The 14516-nt window shown below is 32.7% G+C and overlaps 1 protein-coding gene across 2 annotated transcripts in view; it reads right to left on the bottom strand.

Moving 5' to 3' along the window:
* Nucleotides 1–649: 649 nt before the first annotated feature.
* LOC136041154 (uncharacterized) overlaps nucleotides 650–14516 on the bottom strand; it is a 54775-nt gene continuing 40908 nt past the window's right edge. For both annotated transcript variants that reach the window (XM_065725685.1, XM_065725686.1), the window contains one exon: nucleotides 650–3017. In XM_065725685.1, coding sequence (XP_065581757.1) covers nucleotides 2833–3017 — 185 coding nt within the window. In that variant the 3' untranslated portion in view covers nucleotides 650–2832. The remainder of the gene's footprint in view (nucleotides 3018–14516) is intronic.

Below are 14516 nucleotides of genomic sequence, written 5' to 3'. Positions count from 1 at the left end.
CCATACAATACAATCAATAAAGCCTAATCAAAGGGTTGTAAGGACCCAAGCGTTAACCGGTCTCAGCCCCTCATCTAGGATATAATATTTTATAAACAAAAATAATATCATTTGCAAAAAAAATCTAATAATCTTCCGGTTTCTATAAGAACATGGCGGATATAATAAATACTTGCAATAACTAAAATACAGAACTCTTATATATTGTAAATCATGCTTATTAATTATTATCAATTATTAAGGGGGCATTTTCTGTCACACAGTTCAACTATTGCATATTAACTTTCAACTATTGCAAAAAAAAAAACGGTTCTACCTTTTCCTTGGGGTTGAAAAGATAAATAGGCTTGGTTAGGTTTCATAAAAATAGAAAGAGGGACTTTACCTTGAAGGCACCCTGCTCGGAACACTTTGCATTTATTACTAATGGTCCAAAAGCAAAATTCTTATCTGGTTGTATTTTCTAGTGGACTGAAAGAAACATGTTTGAGATGGCACTTTTTCCACTTAAATAGGCGAATTTCTTTCAGATATACCAAACAAAACCATCAGACTAAACATGTCACTTTTCAGGCTGAATTCTTATTTTTGAAAAAAATACTAACTTCGAAGAATCTACAAAGGACACACACACTAATTGTATCTAGGAGTTTTCAGAATTTTTATTTGACACTCATATAGTTTATAAAATGAAGAAGAACTGTTAACAACTCTCCTTGAGATTTAATTCTTTATTTTAAATGAAAACACAAACATTTGCGTCTGAAATATAATTCTAAGAGTGGTATAGAGCTACATTAAAATTAAATATTCCAAAAGAAATTGCAAAATAACATGTATATAAGAAAACAGAAATTACCAGAGACTCACAAATGAAAGTTGAGAAGAACACACATTAAAACACAAAGTCAGGCCAAAATATAGAAAAAGATATATTACCACAAATAAGAATAAGGCTACCCCCTAAATTATAACATAACTTCTGTGTGGCTTATATTTTGGTTTGAATATAGGTGTTTATTTTTTTTAAACAATTTCGAAAAAATTTATTTTAAATGAGTTTGAGATAAAATTAAACAAAATATTTTTTGTTCAGTAGGGTGAAAACTACATTTGAACCTTTAGAGAGTTTAAAGAAATTCAGTTTCCCTTACAATAGTGTTATTAAATACAAGATTGAATTTTTTTACATTCATTATGGAGAATGATCATTCAGCTATTGGGAATAAACTGTTCATGTTTCCACCTCTCCAATTTTCTTGAGTTCCAAAACGGATTATAATTCTTAATCTAACCATTAACTCCCTCTGACCACTTGAAAACGGTAAAATTTTACTTAGTAGACAAATTCTGCATTACAGCTATACCAATTCTAATTTTGCAATACAAGGAGTTCAAATTTCTAATTTTTAATATAAGATCTTATTTACTGAAAAGGCCATGTTATTTTTAATCAGATAAATATTTTGATAGATCCATCCTATTTAAAGATTCTACAGGGCTTTGATATGGGTGATGGCTCAGTGATAACTCTTCTGGTAACGGAATTGAAAAGGGACCGATTTGTTTCACTTCACTTTTGTCAAAAGGGACCAATTTGTTTCACTTTACTTTTGTCAGTTATATTGTTCATTAACTTCGACCCAGCACTTGCATCATAGACTTTAAACTTAAATATCCTGGTATGAAGCATATTTCCATGGAATCTATTTGCACATCAGTTTCATCATTTTAGGGTTCCCAGGGACCTAGTATATGGCAAATTGTGTTGTATATGGACTAAAAAACACAATAAAGATCACTTGTTAAGTAACGTCCAAATTAAATAGAAAGAAATTGAAAGCACTACAATTTGATTTTTAATTTTATGTGACCGCAATATTTAATAGATGTATTACTGATAAAATCATAGAAATGCAAGTGTAAACACTAGTAAAACTAAATTTTAATCTTTTGGTTCAAATCTTGTTCATCCAATTCCTTATTTTATTTCCAGCTAAGCTTATTTCATGGTTAGTAGATTTAAAGCAAGTAGTTTTGGAAGTCTAACAGACTTATAATAGACAAACCATAGATGAAAAGATGAAAAGGGGAGAAAATGTTGGCTGTTCGCAATCATGGTGATCACTAGAATACTGTGTTAAGAAAGCATATGTATCACAAGTGATAAACATCGTTAAACATAGCTCCAGAATTGCATATTTGTGAAAAATCAGAAGAAAATATCTGCAGCTATGATGGCAAGAATGTTTATGAAATGAAAATAAGACAACAATTTTCGTTTTTTTAAAATGTACAGTATATTTTCATTGTTTTAATTGTCTATATAAACAGAAAAATGATCAGGATAAATCAGAAAAAACACATACTCAATTTGGTTCAAATATTCACTCAGTCGAAAGTCACCAATAATAGAAGCTTTTTAAAATTTTTATTACGTCATATATTTTTATTTACTAAATACTTTAAATGCGATTTTGGTCTGTATAAATTAAAATTAAAAAAAGTAGTATCAACCCCAGACAGCCAAAAATTCTGTCATAAGTAAATCAATATCACATTTAGAAATATCTTCATACTTTTGTCCTGTTGGAATCTTAATATGATCTTTGAGATTAGTTTTTTGTAATTTTTGAAAGTCATCTATGCTTTTTAAATATTTTTTACTTATGAATACATCATCACCAGGGTGGATTCCACCCCTAAATGTGTCATAAAAAGTATATCCATTTGATTGCAAAAATGAATGCATTCTTTTTATTCCCTGCTTTGGCTTTCCAGCTACTTCTATCAGAAACACAGCTATATCAACTTTTTCAAAAGGAATTGTTTCTAAATATCTAATTCAACGCCCTCTACATCCAATACAAATAAGTCAATTTTAGTCATATTCACAGCTAGAAGTACTGAATAGATTGGAACACACTGAACTTCAATGATTCCTGAAAGATCCATTTCAACAGTGTTTTTTTTCGTTCTAAGATTTTTAGGTCTGTGACCGACTCCAGGGTGGATAACTGCAAAAAAAAGTTTAGGATTTCTAAATGAAGTTCAAGCTCAAGTTCACAAATAATTCATTAAATAAAATTACTATAAATCACACACGTCTTGCGACTGCTAGAAAGCCCAAATGGGCCTAAATAAATAGGGAATATTAATACTAAATTTATAAGAAATTTGTTTAATAAGCATTTAGAAAAGGCTGCCTAAGTCTTAGTGATATGTCCTTAGTTAATTTTTTTGCTAGTCCTTTTTCTTTAGAAGAAATAGCCTTGTGATTTTCAGTGTGGATTTATTGCATTACAAATTGAAATATTAATACTTTTTTTAAAGTCAAAAGTGACTTTAAGGCAACTTGTCTCCTATAAAGTGTTTTTAGGATACCCTCCTCCCTTTAATCACCAATGACAACTGACCTAAATTTTTGTGTTGATTTTCTTCAAGATTTTCAAAGTTTCGAATCATTATGCCTCCTGGGCAGATATGTCTCAAAAGTATCTGAGGCAATTGCTTCATGCAAATTATGCAAACCGTTCATTGCTTACGCATAGGTTTAACTATAGGAAAGGGGGCAGGTTTCATCCTGGGTGTTCGAAAAATCGAAAGCTTTCAAGGTGAAACTTACTGAATATGGTAAGAGAGATGTTGAAACAATTAGAAGGAAATTAAGTGCTTCAAAACTGTCAAAAAGTTGTATATTTCATATCACAGTAATGGCTAAGAATATAAAGGTAAAATTTTCAGCAAATATTGAAGTGAATATAAAAAAAAAAATTAGAAGATGAAAACCTCAACACCTTGCTCTTTACGCTAAAGATTGAATTTTGTTCTACTTCTTCAAGAACAACTTCTGAAACATAAGGTTTGTTTTATTGGAACAATAAGAAGCTTTTTTCAAAAGTACTAAAAACACTAGTGTAAAGAACGAGGTGTTGAGGAGGAGGTAACCCCCCTCATATACGTAATAGTTTCTGTTCGTTTTAGCTTAATTTTGGTTCTTACTTCCAATAGAAAAAAACTTAGTTTTCTCAGTTAATATATACACAAATCCAAAATGTAAATAATCAAGGAAAAAATTCAAAATACAAATTTTGAAATATAACTTTTACTTCTTATAGAAAAATAGTGAATTCATGTCAAAAGTTTTTTTTTCACGGAGACTTTTGACAGCAGGAATCTCAATGGGAATGGGCTATGGCTTTGATTTTTTGGAGAAACTTGACACTGGAGGCTTTTGCCAGATTTTCTATACAATTTTTCTTCCTTACTTTATCTCTTTACTGTCTCGATTTTACAATTGGAGATGCTTATGGTAATGACCGGGTAATATTTTCAGCGATTATGAATTGTTTTGATGATCTTTCTTTGTATGGGGACCTGAATCTAAAGAACTATTAACAAAAAGATCAGAAGTTAAACAATAAAAATTTGTTTATTTCAATCGAAAGTAAAGAGCAACATTAAAACTATAATGAGGATATTATTCTTATATTTTTATGTGAATATTATTATTATCTTCATTCATATATTATTCTGTGAATGAAGAGGTCGCTCCTATCCTAATATTCTGCTTTTTGAACTAAAATTTGAATTATTGTCCTTACTCCCTAAGATCAAGTTCTGAAACACAAGCATCGTTTAATTAGAACAAGCAGAAGCTTTATCAGAAGTTCCAGAAAACTTTTGTTGAAGATCGATGTAATAAGAAGGAGGCAACTCCGATCATATAGATATTGATCTTCAGACAGAGATAACAAAATAAAAAAAAGGATTAAAATACAAAAAAGAGGAAAATGGGTAGAGGCCATTATTTCCAACGTAGTAAAACAATCAAAATTATAACTATATTTCACCCAGGGAGGATCGTATCGAAGTAATGATAATAGAAGATCTAGAGAGCATTTATTCAAAAGGCTCAGAAGTAAAATAACTCTGACCTTAGGGATAACATGCTCCCTGGCTATACCGACAAAATTCATGGGGGGGATTTAGGTTTCTTGTGGGTGTCCAATGGGAGAGCTGTGCTTGGTGAGAGGGGTGGGGAATTTCTGGGACTTTTCAGGGGAAGTCTTACATTAGTGGAATTTGGCAAAACTCCTGTATAAAATCCCTTTTCTCTGTCTCGCCTTCTTCTTTGCCCACTAACTTTTGCATATGGAATCACTCCAGGAATATATTCTGGAGATAATTCTAGTAGGTTTTCATCTCTGAGAAAAATTCCCATGGACGGAAGGAATTCTAGAATGATAAAAACCAATAGAAATCAAAGGCTTTCACAAATAAATGTAGCATAAGGAAATTGTTTTAGGCTGAATCATATGGAAAAAAAATTCCAGAGGCGTGAGAACTTTCATTAAAGATGGAAATGTCCGGAGGGAATTTGACCTAGATATTTTATATTTGACGAGGAAAGAACTGATTCGGGAAGGACTTTTTCATGGGATTTGAGCCAGATGTACCAGAATTATCGGAAAAACAGTCAGAGGTAAATATAAAAACAAATAACTAATTTAATCGAAAATAAGGAGCAGCATCAAAAATTAAAACGAACAGAAATTATTCCTTTTATGAAAATTTTACCTTCTCCTAAATACCTTGTTTTATGCTAAGGTTTTCACCACTTTTAAAAAAGTGGTAACCTAACCTGTCTTTGGATTCATTCTTTAAAATTAAAATTAAAATTTATTCTTAATTCTTTGGGAAAAACAGTCAATTTTTGCTTAAAGAGAAAGCTATATGGAAAAGTGAAAAAAGCCTATAAGAAAGGTTTGCAGAAGAGCAACGTCTTCACACAAGGAATAATTTCTTTTGTTTTGAGTTTTCATAGTGTTCTTTAATGTCAAATGAAAAAACTTGCTCTTTATCTACGAAAGAAAAGAGGACCAAAAGGATAAACGTGTGATAGAAACTGCTCTACATGCTATGTATGACACATCTATAGAGCTAGAAAAAATAAAACAGCTGGTGAAATCTCAATTGGTATAGAATTTTGAAAACAGTTTTAACTAAAGCTGAAACCCAATAGCTAATTTTTGTAAATTAAAAATTGTAAGGTTTTTTTGTAAAATAGCTATGTGGGAGTATTTTAAACTAGAAAAATCACTGAAAACAATTTTAGTTTGAGGTTAGCGTTATTATTTGTAACAAAAGTATTTATTAACTTTCATTCCAGAAAAAGTTTTTTTTGATAAATATTAATTATTTTGAGACTTAGATGATTTTCAAGCCATTCTGTTAACACTGAATCATATTTATAAGGTGATACATAAGAAAATTTACTGGGTTAGATTATCCTAGCAAAGAAGGAATCCAAACAAGTGAAGAAGCAGATTCAATTAAATATAAGAGTATAAGCTTAATGCTGTTATTTTGTTTTCGAAAATGTACTTTCTTAAATATTTCCTTTGACCATACGCTTTTATATTTGTGAAAAATTAAGCGAATTTTTTTTATTCCAGCAAAGCAGTGAGCAAAACAAAACAGCACTTTAAATATTTTTTTTTTCTTTTTGTGCATTAATGCGTAATTTTTTTGGGCTATTTAAAAAAAATTTTGCTCTTTTCTTTTTTTGCTTTTTTCCATTCAGATAGGCTCAGGACGTGGGGCAAAAATATTTGGATTTTTGTATATTTTGTTTTGGATTTTTCTTCACTGCTCTGTTGAAATAAAGACCATTTTTTCACCAAATTTCTCTTAGATGCACTATTTCAACAAAAAAGACATTTTTTTAATTATATTATTTCAATACTTAAAAAGACTCAATATAAAAGATTATCCAAACAAGAGAATCCTTAAGCATTTTCCTTTGATATCTTATGACTCCAGTGGTGACGAAAGAAGAAATAAAAAGGAGACTCATAACTAAATTTCGTGGCAAAAGTAATAGTTCTTACTCATTTAGAGTGGAACTGTCTCCTAAGTAGGGTTTTTGGCTGTGCTATTAGCTTGCTCAGCATCGGTCGCCGTGACATATATTCATTCCCTAAATTTTAAGTTTGGCCCTAAGTCTTGTTTGAGAATATCTGGAATTTTGTTATGTAAGTTTGACAGTTGTATCAGTTATATATACCAAATTTATACTATTCTGGAGTCAAATTATATTTCACTTATGTCTATATTTACAAACTTTCATAAATCAGGGAAAACAGCTTAACTTTCGGAATATATATACTTTCTTGAACCTAATAAAGCACACTTTGAATTTTTTTTCTTTGGATTTTCTAATAAATTTGTGGACATTGGTTAAATTATTTTAGTTAGATTTTTTGATTTTATAGATTTTCGTCTTATTTAAATCAAGTATTCTAGCTCAAATGCTACTAAAAAATATTTCTCTCCTGGGAAGATAATTTTGCCCGTGGTAATTAAAAGAACTGGCAAAAAGGCCTTTAAAACTTCCGTTTTTCAGAGAAAGTTTCGAGGCAGGTGGCATCTAAAAGATCTTGTGCAAATACTGTTAAAGACACTTTTTGACAAAGATAGAATAATAATAGATTCTGTAGAAGACAGGTTTTGTTTAAGAAAATAGTTTTTAGACAAAAAAAAAAACAACCAACTAAAAATATTACTTCACTTAATAGTTAGATTTATCCCCACCAGTAAGGAGGCAATTATTAAAACCTCATATCAGTGACAATGCCAGGTTTCCATTTACTTTAGGGACGCTTAAACGGTAGTAATAAGAATCCCATTATCTTCAGGTTGGTAAAATTATTTGAAAACTTCGAATATCCTTATATAATTTTGACTTTTCACAAATTCCTCCTCACGCCAAATTTGTATCTTTTCTCAATTGTGTGTGTTTCAACTATTCCTGTCATCAAATCTTTTTGATGCACTGGTGCTTGCAAAAGAGAAACTATTGCTTTCAAAACTTTTTAAATTTGTGTTCCTAAGATTCTGATTGAAGCAATTTTGACTGCTTTTTCTAACCTTATATTTGACTCTGTTTTTCCTTTTAAATATCACTTCTAGGACTTAAATGTGCTCGACAAAAATCTTCACTTTTTTTATTTTGACTATTTGAAAAATTAATGATATCTGTCCCAAGAGAAATAAAACACCTAAGCAGACCATTTTCTTGTATTTATTCATTAAAGTTTTTTCAATCAATGATAAAATGCTTTGCCTATTATCTACCTTTTAAAGTTAACTTCAACCAAAGAGTTGTAATGTATTTCCTAAATAATACACAATAAATTTGATAAATCACTGCGACTGTCTAAGCAATATTCTAACTTCATTTAATTTTTATAGTCTATTTTTACCGTTCTGTCAAGTCAAATTTTTGAAATAGTTGCAAATGCTAATACAGCTAATTTCTAATCTTCTCGTTATGAATTTTACTTGCTTTAAGGTCTAGTCTGAGGTTTCTTTTTAGTCTGATTTCATACCGAAAACCAGTGTAAGGAGTGGATATATAATATAAAATGATCAAATAAAATAAGTTCAGACGGTACAAATACTAAATTCAAGAAAATTTCTCTCAGTTTTAGCCAAGGAAATAAAGAATACTGGTCAGCACTTTCTTTCTGATATATCGAGATGATATGAAATTTATATTTCATGTATTGCCTTGCCTCTACTATTAGCAACGTTATAGCCTTGCCTCTGAAAAAAGGGAGCTAGAACTTCTAATTTCTAACAATTTAAGTCCCTTCTGAAATCTATACGACCTGCCTCTTTCATAGAAACCAAATAAGCCCTCTGGGCAAATATTACAACCATTGTTCTAGGCTTTGGGGAAGATGTTGAACCCAATTAGTTTCTCAAATGATGGTTCAAAACAAATCTTCTTTCATATCTAAGGTGTCAAAAAACTTTTTCTTGTTTTCGATATATTTCTTGCAACTATATATCGGTTAGAATATTTTAAAAATGTTCCACCTATCTCTAGTTAAATATTTTTTATCACTCTTGTGGCTATGTTCCTATTTTTCTGGAAGAAATCGAGATTGACTGTTCTCTATGACTTTATTAACATTGCAATACAATATTTTACTATTATCGCATATAGCCGCAACTTCCACATCTTCGGCAATTTTATTCATGGCATCCACTTCACACCTCCCTATTTCGAATTTTAATGCTGTCTCCAATTGCTATAAATTTATTTCGTTTTCATATAATCAATCACTCAGATAATTCTTGTAAAAGCTCTTTCTCTTCTCTATTAAGCATAAGGCTTTTTCACAAACATTCCTAATATAAAATATATATAGCTGCAGTCTCAAAGTTTTTCCTAAGACACCACCAGCAACTTCACCAATTTTTTTCTAAAATTATTTCTTCTGCTTTCCAGATTCTATCTGGCACCCTATCTATTTTCTCCTGTAACTGTAATGAAAATTCATCTAAGTCACTAGTATATCCTTTAATTGGTTCAAAAGTTGCACATACTACTATAACTGATGTCCTGAACTTTTTAATCATAAGACATCCAATTAGTATTCTATTATTAGTACCTTCCTACCCTCAACAAGACTTGAAATAGTCCTTGTTCATCAATAGCCTTACTCCTTGTCTATGTGCCGCATTTTACCTCCCTGAGTAAACAAATTATATATTACCTAATGTCATGATTTCTACCTCTGGGATATGAGTTTCTGAAACTCCTAATAAGACTAATTCCATTCGTCTGAATGTGTCAGTCAAAATGTCGATACGATATTCATTTTTTAACGTCGTAACATTAAAAGTTCTAATTTTTAAGTTCTTTAAATCATTGAAATTGTTTTAGCCTCAGGAAAAGAATTGGTCCCGGATATCAGTCCTGGAAGGAGATAAACACATCTTTTCATGTCTACACCGAAGCACTTGAGGCGTCTTAGAACCAAGAAAGTAAGAAGTCACTGGGACCAATTCTGCCCAGTCCTTTGTGGAATCTCAGGCTAATCTTGGCCTCAACATGGCTTTCGGCACTCAGTGACACTCTTGTATCAACAAGAATCGAAATCCTGTGCAGTCGGTCCCAAGCCAATTACCTCCGATTCATTATATGTTCATAGCTAAAATTAATATTCTAGTACAGGGAAGCAACCCATAGTAGATAAATTAGGTAGGAAGAGGTTTTTTAGCCCAAAAACACACTTTAAGCTGACCCAGTGCGAAAGAATTACCCATTAATCAGAGTCCCGTAAGAATGCTGTGTGAATGCTGTGGAGCACCAATCCTCAAGTAGGAATGAAGTTGAACGCAAGGTTCGCAATCTGGCAGATTCTCTTAAACGTTGAAAATGGTCCTTTGCAGAGGCCGTTTAATTTTTGTTTTTTGGCTAAATGGCTTTCTCTTAGTCTAATTTAAAAATTTTGAGAAAAAAGGAGCAAGGGAGGAGGCCTAGTTGCCCTCCAATTTATTGATTACTTATAAAGGAATTTTAATTTGTTCCATTAGTTTCCATTTGTAGAAAATATACATAGTCTACGAATTAACCTCGCTCTTTAAACCAAGCTTAAATTTTGTCCCAAGTTCTTAAGAACGACCCCTAGACAACAAGGGCCGTAGAATAAAAGTTGAAATTACTAAAAATACTTTAGCGTAAAGAGCAAGGTATTACGAGGAGGTAAACTCCTCATATGTGTAATAATTTATCTTCGTTTCTAGTTTTAATGCTGTTCCTCACTCACAACTTATTTTTTCATTGTGTTTTAAATAATACTGGAAAATCTTGTGCCCCCTTCGTTGAAAATCTTTTCCCCCATGAGAAATTTTTCCATTGAAAGATCCTCCCACATACATCCCCCCCCCTACAACTCTCCACCCAAGCCCAACAAATCCCCATGAAAATGTCTGAACATTTCCAAGACTTTAGCAAAAAGATTGGGGCATTGAGGAGAAAACAACCCTTTCATATACAGAGTAATTTCTGTTCGTTTTAAGTTTTAATGTCACTCCTTACTTTAATTTAAAAAACTTTTTTTTATTTAATTTCTGGATCTTTTGAATTAATGCATGTTTTCACTTTGGATCTCCGCACAAAGAAAACTAGAACGAAATTTGCATTTTAATTTTCCCTTAGTTGAATTGGAAAATTTTGAAACAAAAGGAGCGAGGGAAGTGGCCTAGCTGCCTTTCAATTTTTTGATTACTTAAAAAGGTAACTTAAATTTTTTACGAGTTTTCATTCGTAAAAAACATACACAATTTACGAACTAAGCTACGTAACGAACTTCTATATTCGTATAACTTTATTGTGTGTATGAGGGGGTTCACCACTCGTCGATGCCTCGCTCTTTATACTAAAGCTGAAATTTTGTCCCAAGTCCTTAAGAATCACCCCTGAACCACAAAGGCCCTAGAATAAATAGTTGAAATTACTAAAAGTAATTTAGCGTAAAGAGCGAGGTATTACGAGAAGGTAAACCCTTCATATGCGTAACAATTTCTGTTCGTTTTAAGTTATAATGCTGCTCCTTACTATCAGTAGATAGAGCTTTTCATATTTATTTTTTCATTGTTTTTCTTTTTAAATAATGCTAGAAAACCCTGCGCACCTTTATTGAAATCTCTTCCCCATGAGAAGTTCCTCCATGGAAAAATCCTCCAACGTGACCCCCCCCCTCAACTCTCCCCAAATCTAAAAGATCCCCCTGAAATTGTCCGTACATTCAGTTACCATTACTATATTTAAACACAGGTCAAAGTTTGTAACTTGCAGCCCCTGCCATGGGAACAGCAGGGGGTAAGTCATCCCCAAGGACATGGTTAATAGGTTTTTTTGATTATGGTGAATAAAATGAATATCTCAGAATTTCGATCCGGTGACTTTGGAAATGAGGGCGTGGGAGGGGGCCTAGGTGCCCTCCAATTTTTTGAGTCACTTAAAAGGGGCATTAGAACTTTTAATTTCCGTTAAAACATTTTAGGACCACTAAGTTGACACGATCAACCCTGGGAAAAAAAAGCAAAAAACAAAATAAAAAAACAAATAAATACGCATCCGTGATTTGTCTTCTGGCAAAAATGTGAAGTTCGATATTTTTGTAGATAGGAACTTGGAACTTTTACAGTAGGATTCTCTGATTTAAGATTGTACGACTTTTAGGGGGTGTTTCTCCCAATTTCCTAAAATAAGGCAAATTTTCTTAGGCTTGTAACTTTTGATGGGTAGGACTAATCTTGATGAAATACATATATTTAAAAGCATTGAATTTCGATTCTTTTGATGTAACTATTGGTATTAAACTTCCATCTTTTACAGCTTTTGTTACTCTTGAGCCGGGTCACGCCTTACTACAATCGTTATCATGAACTGTTTGATCAATATATAAAAGTGCATAATAGCATATTTTGTATCAAAACATCAAATTAGCCATTTGAGGTAAGACTGTTGTTTGAAAAAACCTCTCTTTCTCTGTCTCTGTCTCTCTCGCTCTCTCTCTCTCTCTCTTTCTCTCTCTCTCTCTTTCTCTCTCCCCCTCTCTCACTCTCACATAGCTTGAATTGGACCTACATGTAAATAGGCTGTAGCTTTATAACTTGGTTTTACGACGACCAATAGAATATTTAATTAAAGTTCTCAAATAAAATTTATCTTGTAAATGTCAACTGAGATTACACATATGTAATCAAAATTGTGACATTCAATTCTAGTCACTCTCACTCAGGTTCTTCTTTTCAAAATCTCCTTTATGACTTGGTCAACTTTATTATTGGAACTCTAAAAACTTATACTTTAGTTATTATTCGTGAATAATAAATTCGTAGTAACAATTCACAGATAAAGAGTTACCCGGTTGAATATTAACCGAAACTTTAAAAAACCGAGCTTTAATATTGATAGACACATCAAATGAATAAAAATTTTATTCTGATTATATATATATATATATATATATATATATATATATATATATATATTTATATATATATATATATATATATATATATATATATATATATATATATATATATATATATATATATATATATATATATATATACATATATAGGGGAGACCGGGGCGCCTTCGGTCACGGGGTGCCTCCGGTCACCACCAATAACTCATTTTGAGTTTACGTATTTTTATGCTAGATGGCACTGGGGAGGTGTTTATCCAAGGCGGATGTCCGAAGAAAATTTACCTCAGATAGCTTCAGCCAGTTTAGCTGGAGAGAGTTTCGTCGCATTTTTTTTGCGAAAAGTAAGTTTCTCTACTTCTGTTTGAACCTAGCCTTCCCCTTCTGTTTGGCATGGATTTCGATGATTAAATTTGTATACACATAGAAATGATAGGAATAGAAGATAGTGGTATTTCTAAGGAGAAATCTTTCTCTGTTTTCGTGTCAGAAAATAAGTTTGACAAAATGGTGGCTGGGGCACCTTCGGTCAGTCCACAACAGGACACCTTCGTTCGCTGACCGGAGGCACCCCAACCTGATGAATAACGTAACCTTACCAGTTTTAAGTTAAAGATAGGTCTCTCTACAATTCAATTGTGGTAAAAATTGATGCTCCCAGCATAGAACTAAAGTAAGGTGTACCAAAAGAGTTTGTTACTTTCAGAACGAGAGAAGGACAGTGATATTCCGCTGCATCAGCGAGTGTGTCCAAAAGAAATGAAGCCTGTAAATGACGCCCTCGGGCCACAGTGCATTTTCTTTGACGCTTGTTTGGTCGTGCTATTAAGTTCCACGAACTTATTACGCCGGAAATAAGTTCGTTTGTGTCTTCTCTTTTACTGTAGATCATTTTTACACTGCCAAATTCGGTAAGTCTTAATTTCATTGTTTCTTGCAGATCATTGGTTATGGTTCGCAACAGAGTTCCAAAACGCCCCAAGGGTGTGTCAGATGAGGCTATGAACATTGCTGTTTCCAAAGTTTTGATGGACAAAGCTTCAATTCGTAGTACTGCAAAAGCTTTCGGAATACAAAATCAACCCTTATCGACAACGTTCGCCGAGCAAAGAACTACGCGAGGAAGAGCAAGGGGGCATACTAGTGCCTATTCAAGCTGGGGCCTCTAATTCTGGAACGTCTAGTGGTGGCACATTCAATAGTGCTTTTCTTCTGACAAGAAAAGAGAGACTGTCAACTGCAAAAGTTTTCACGGCCAATGAAGAGGGCCAGCTTGCTGTTTATTTGAAACATTGTTCGAAAGTCCATTATGGTATGACCCTGATGCAAAGACGAAAGTTTGCATATGATTATACAAAAAGGCTAGATAAGAAAGTTCCTCAAAACTGGGAAGAAGCAAAGATGGCTGGGCCAGACTTGATGAAGGGTTTTATGATAAGGCAAGATGATTTGTCTCTCAGAAAGCCAGAGAAAACTAGCTTAGCTCGCAGCTCGAGCTTCAATCGTGCTAATGTTGACAGATTCCTTGACAACTTGGAGGCTGTCCTGCACAAATACAAATTCACAGGAGAAAGCATTTGGAACTGTGACGAAACGGGGGTCACAACTGTACTTGACAGCCCCAAGGTGATAGCACAAACTGGTACCAAGCAGGTTGGTCAGGTTACCACAGCTGAAAGGGGTGAACTCTTTACTGTTTGTTGCATTGTCAATGCTATT

Source organism: Artemia franciscana, unplaced genomic scaffold, assembly GCF_032884065.1.
Source record: "Artemia franciscana unplaced genomic scaffold, ASM3288406v1 PGA_scaffold_112, whole genome shotgun sequence".
NCBI classification, from domain to species: Eukaryota; Metazoa; Arthropoda; class Branchiopoda; order Anostraca; family Artemiidae; genus Artemia; species Artemia franciscana.
The sequence above is the reverse complement of the archived record's forward strand: the minus strand, read 5'-3'. Positions and strand labels throughout refer to the sequence as shown.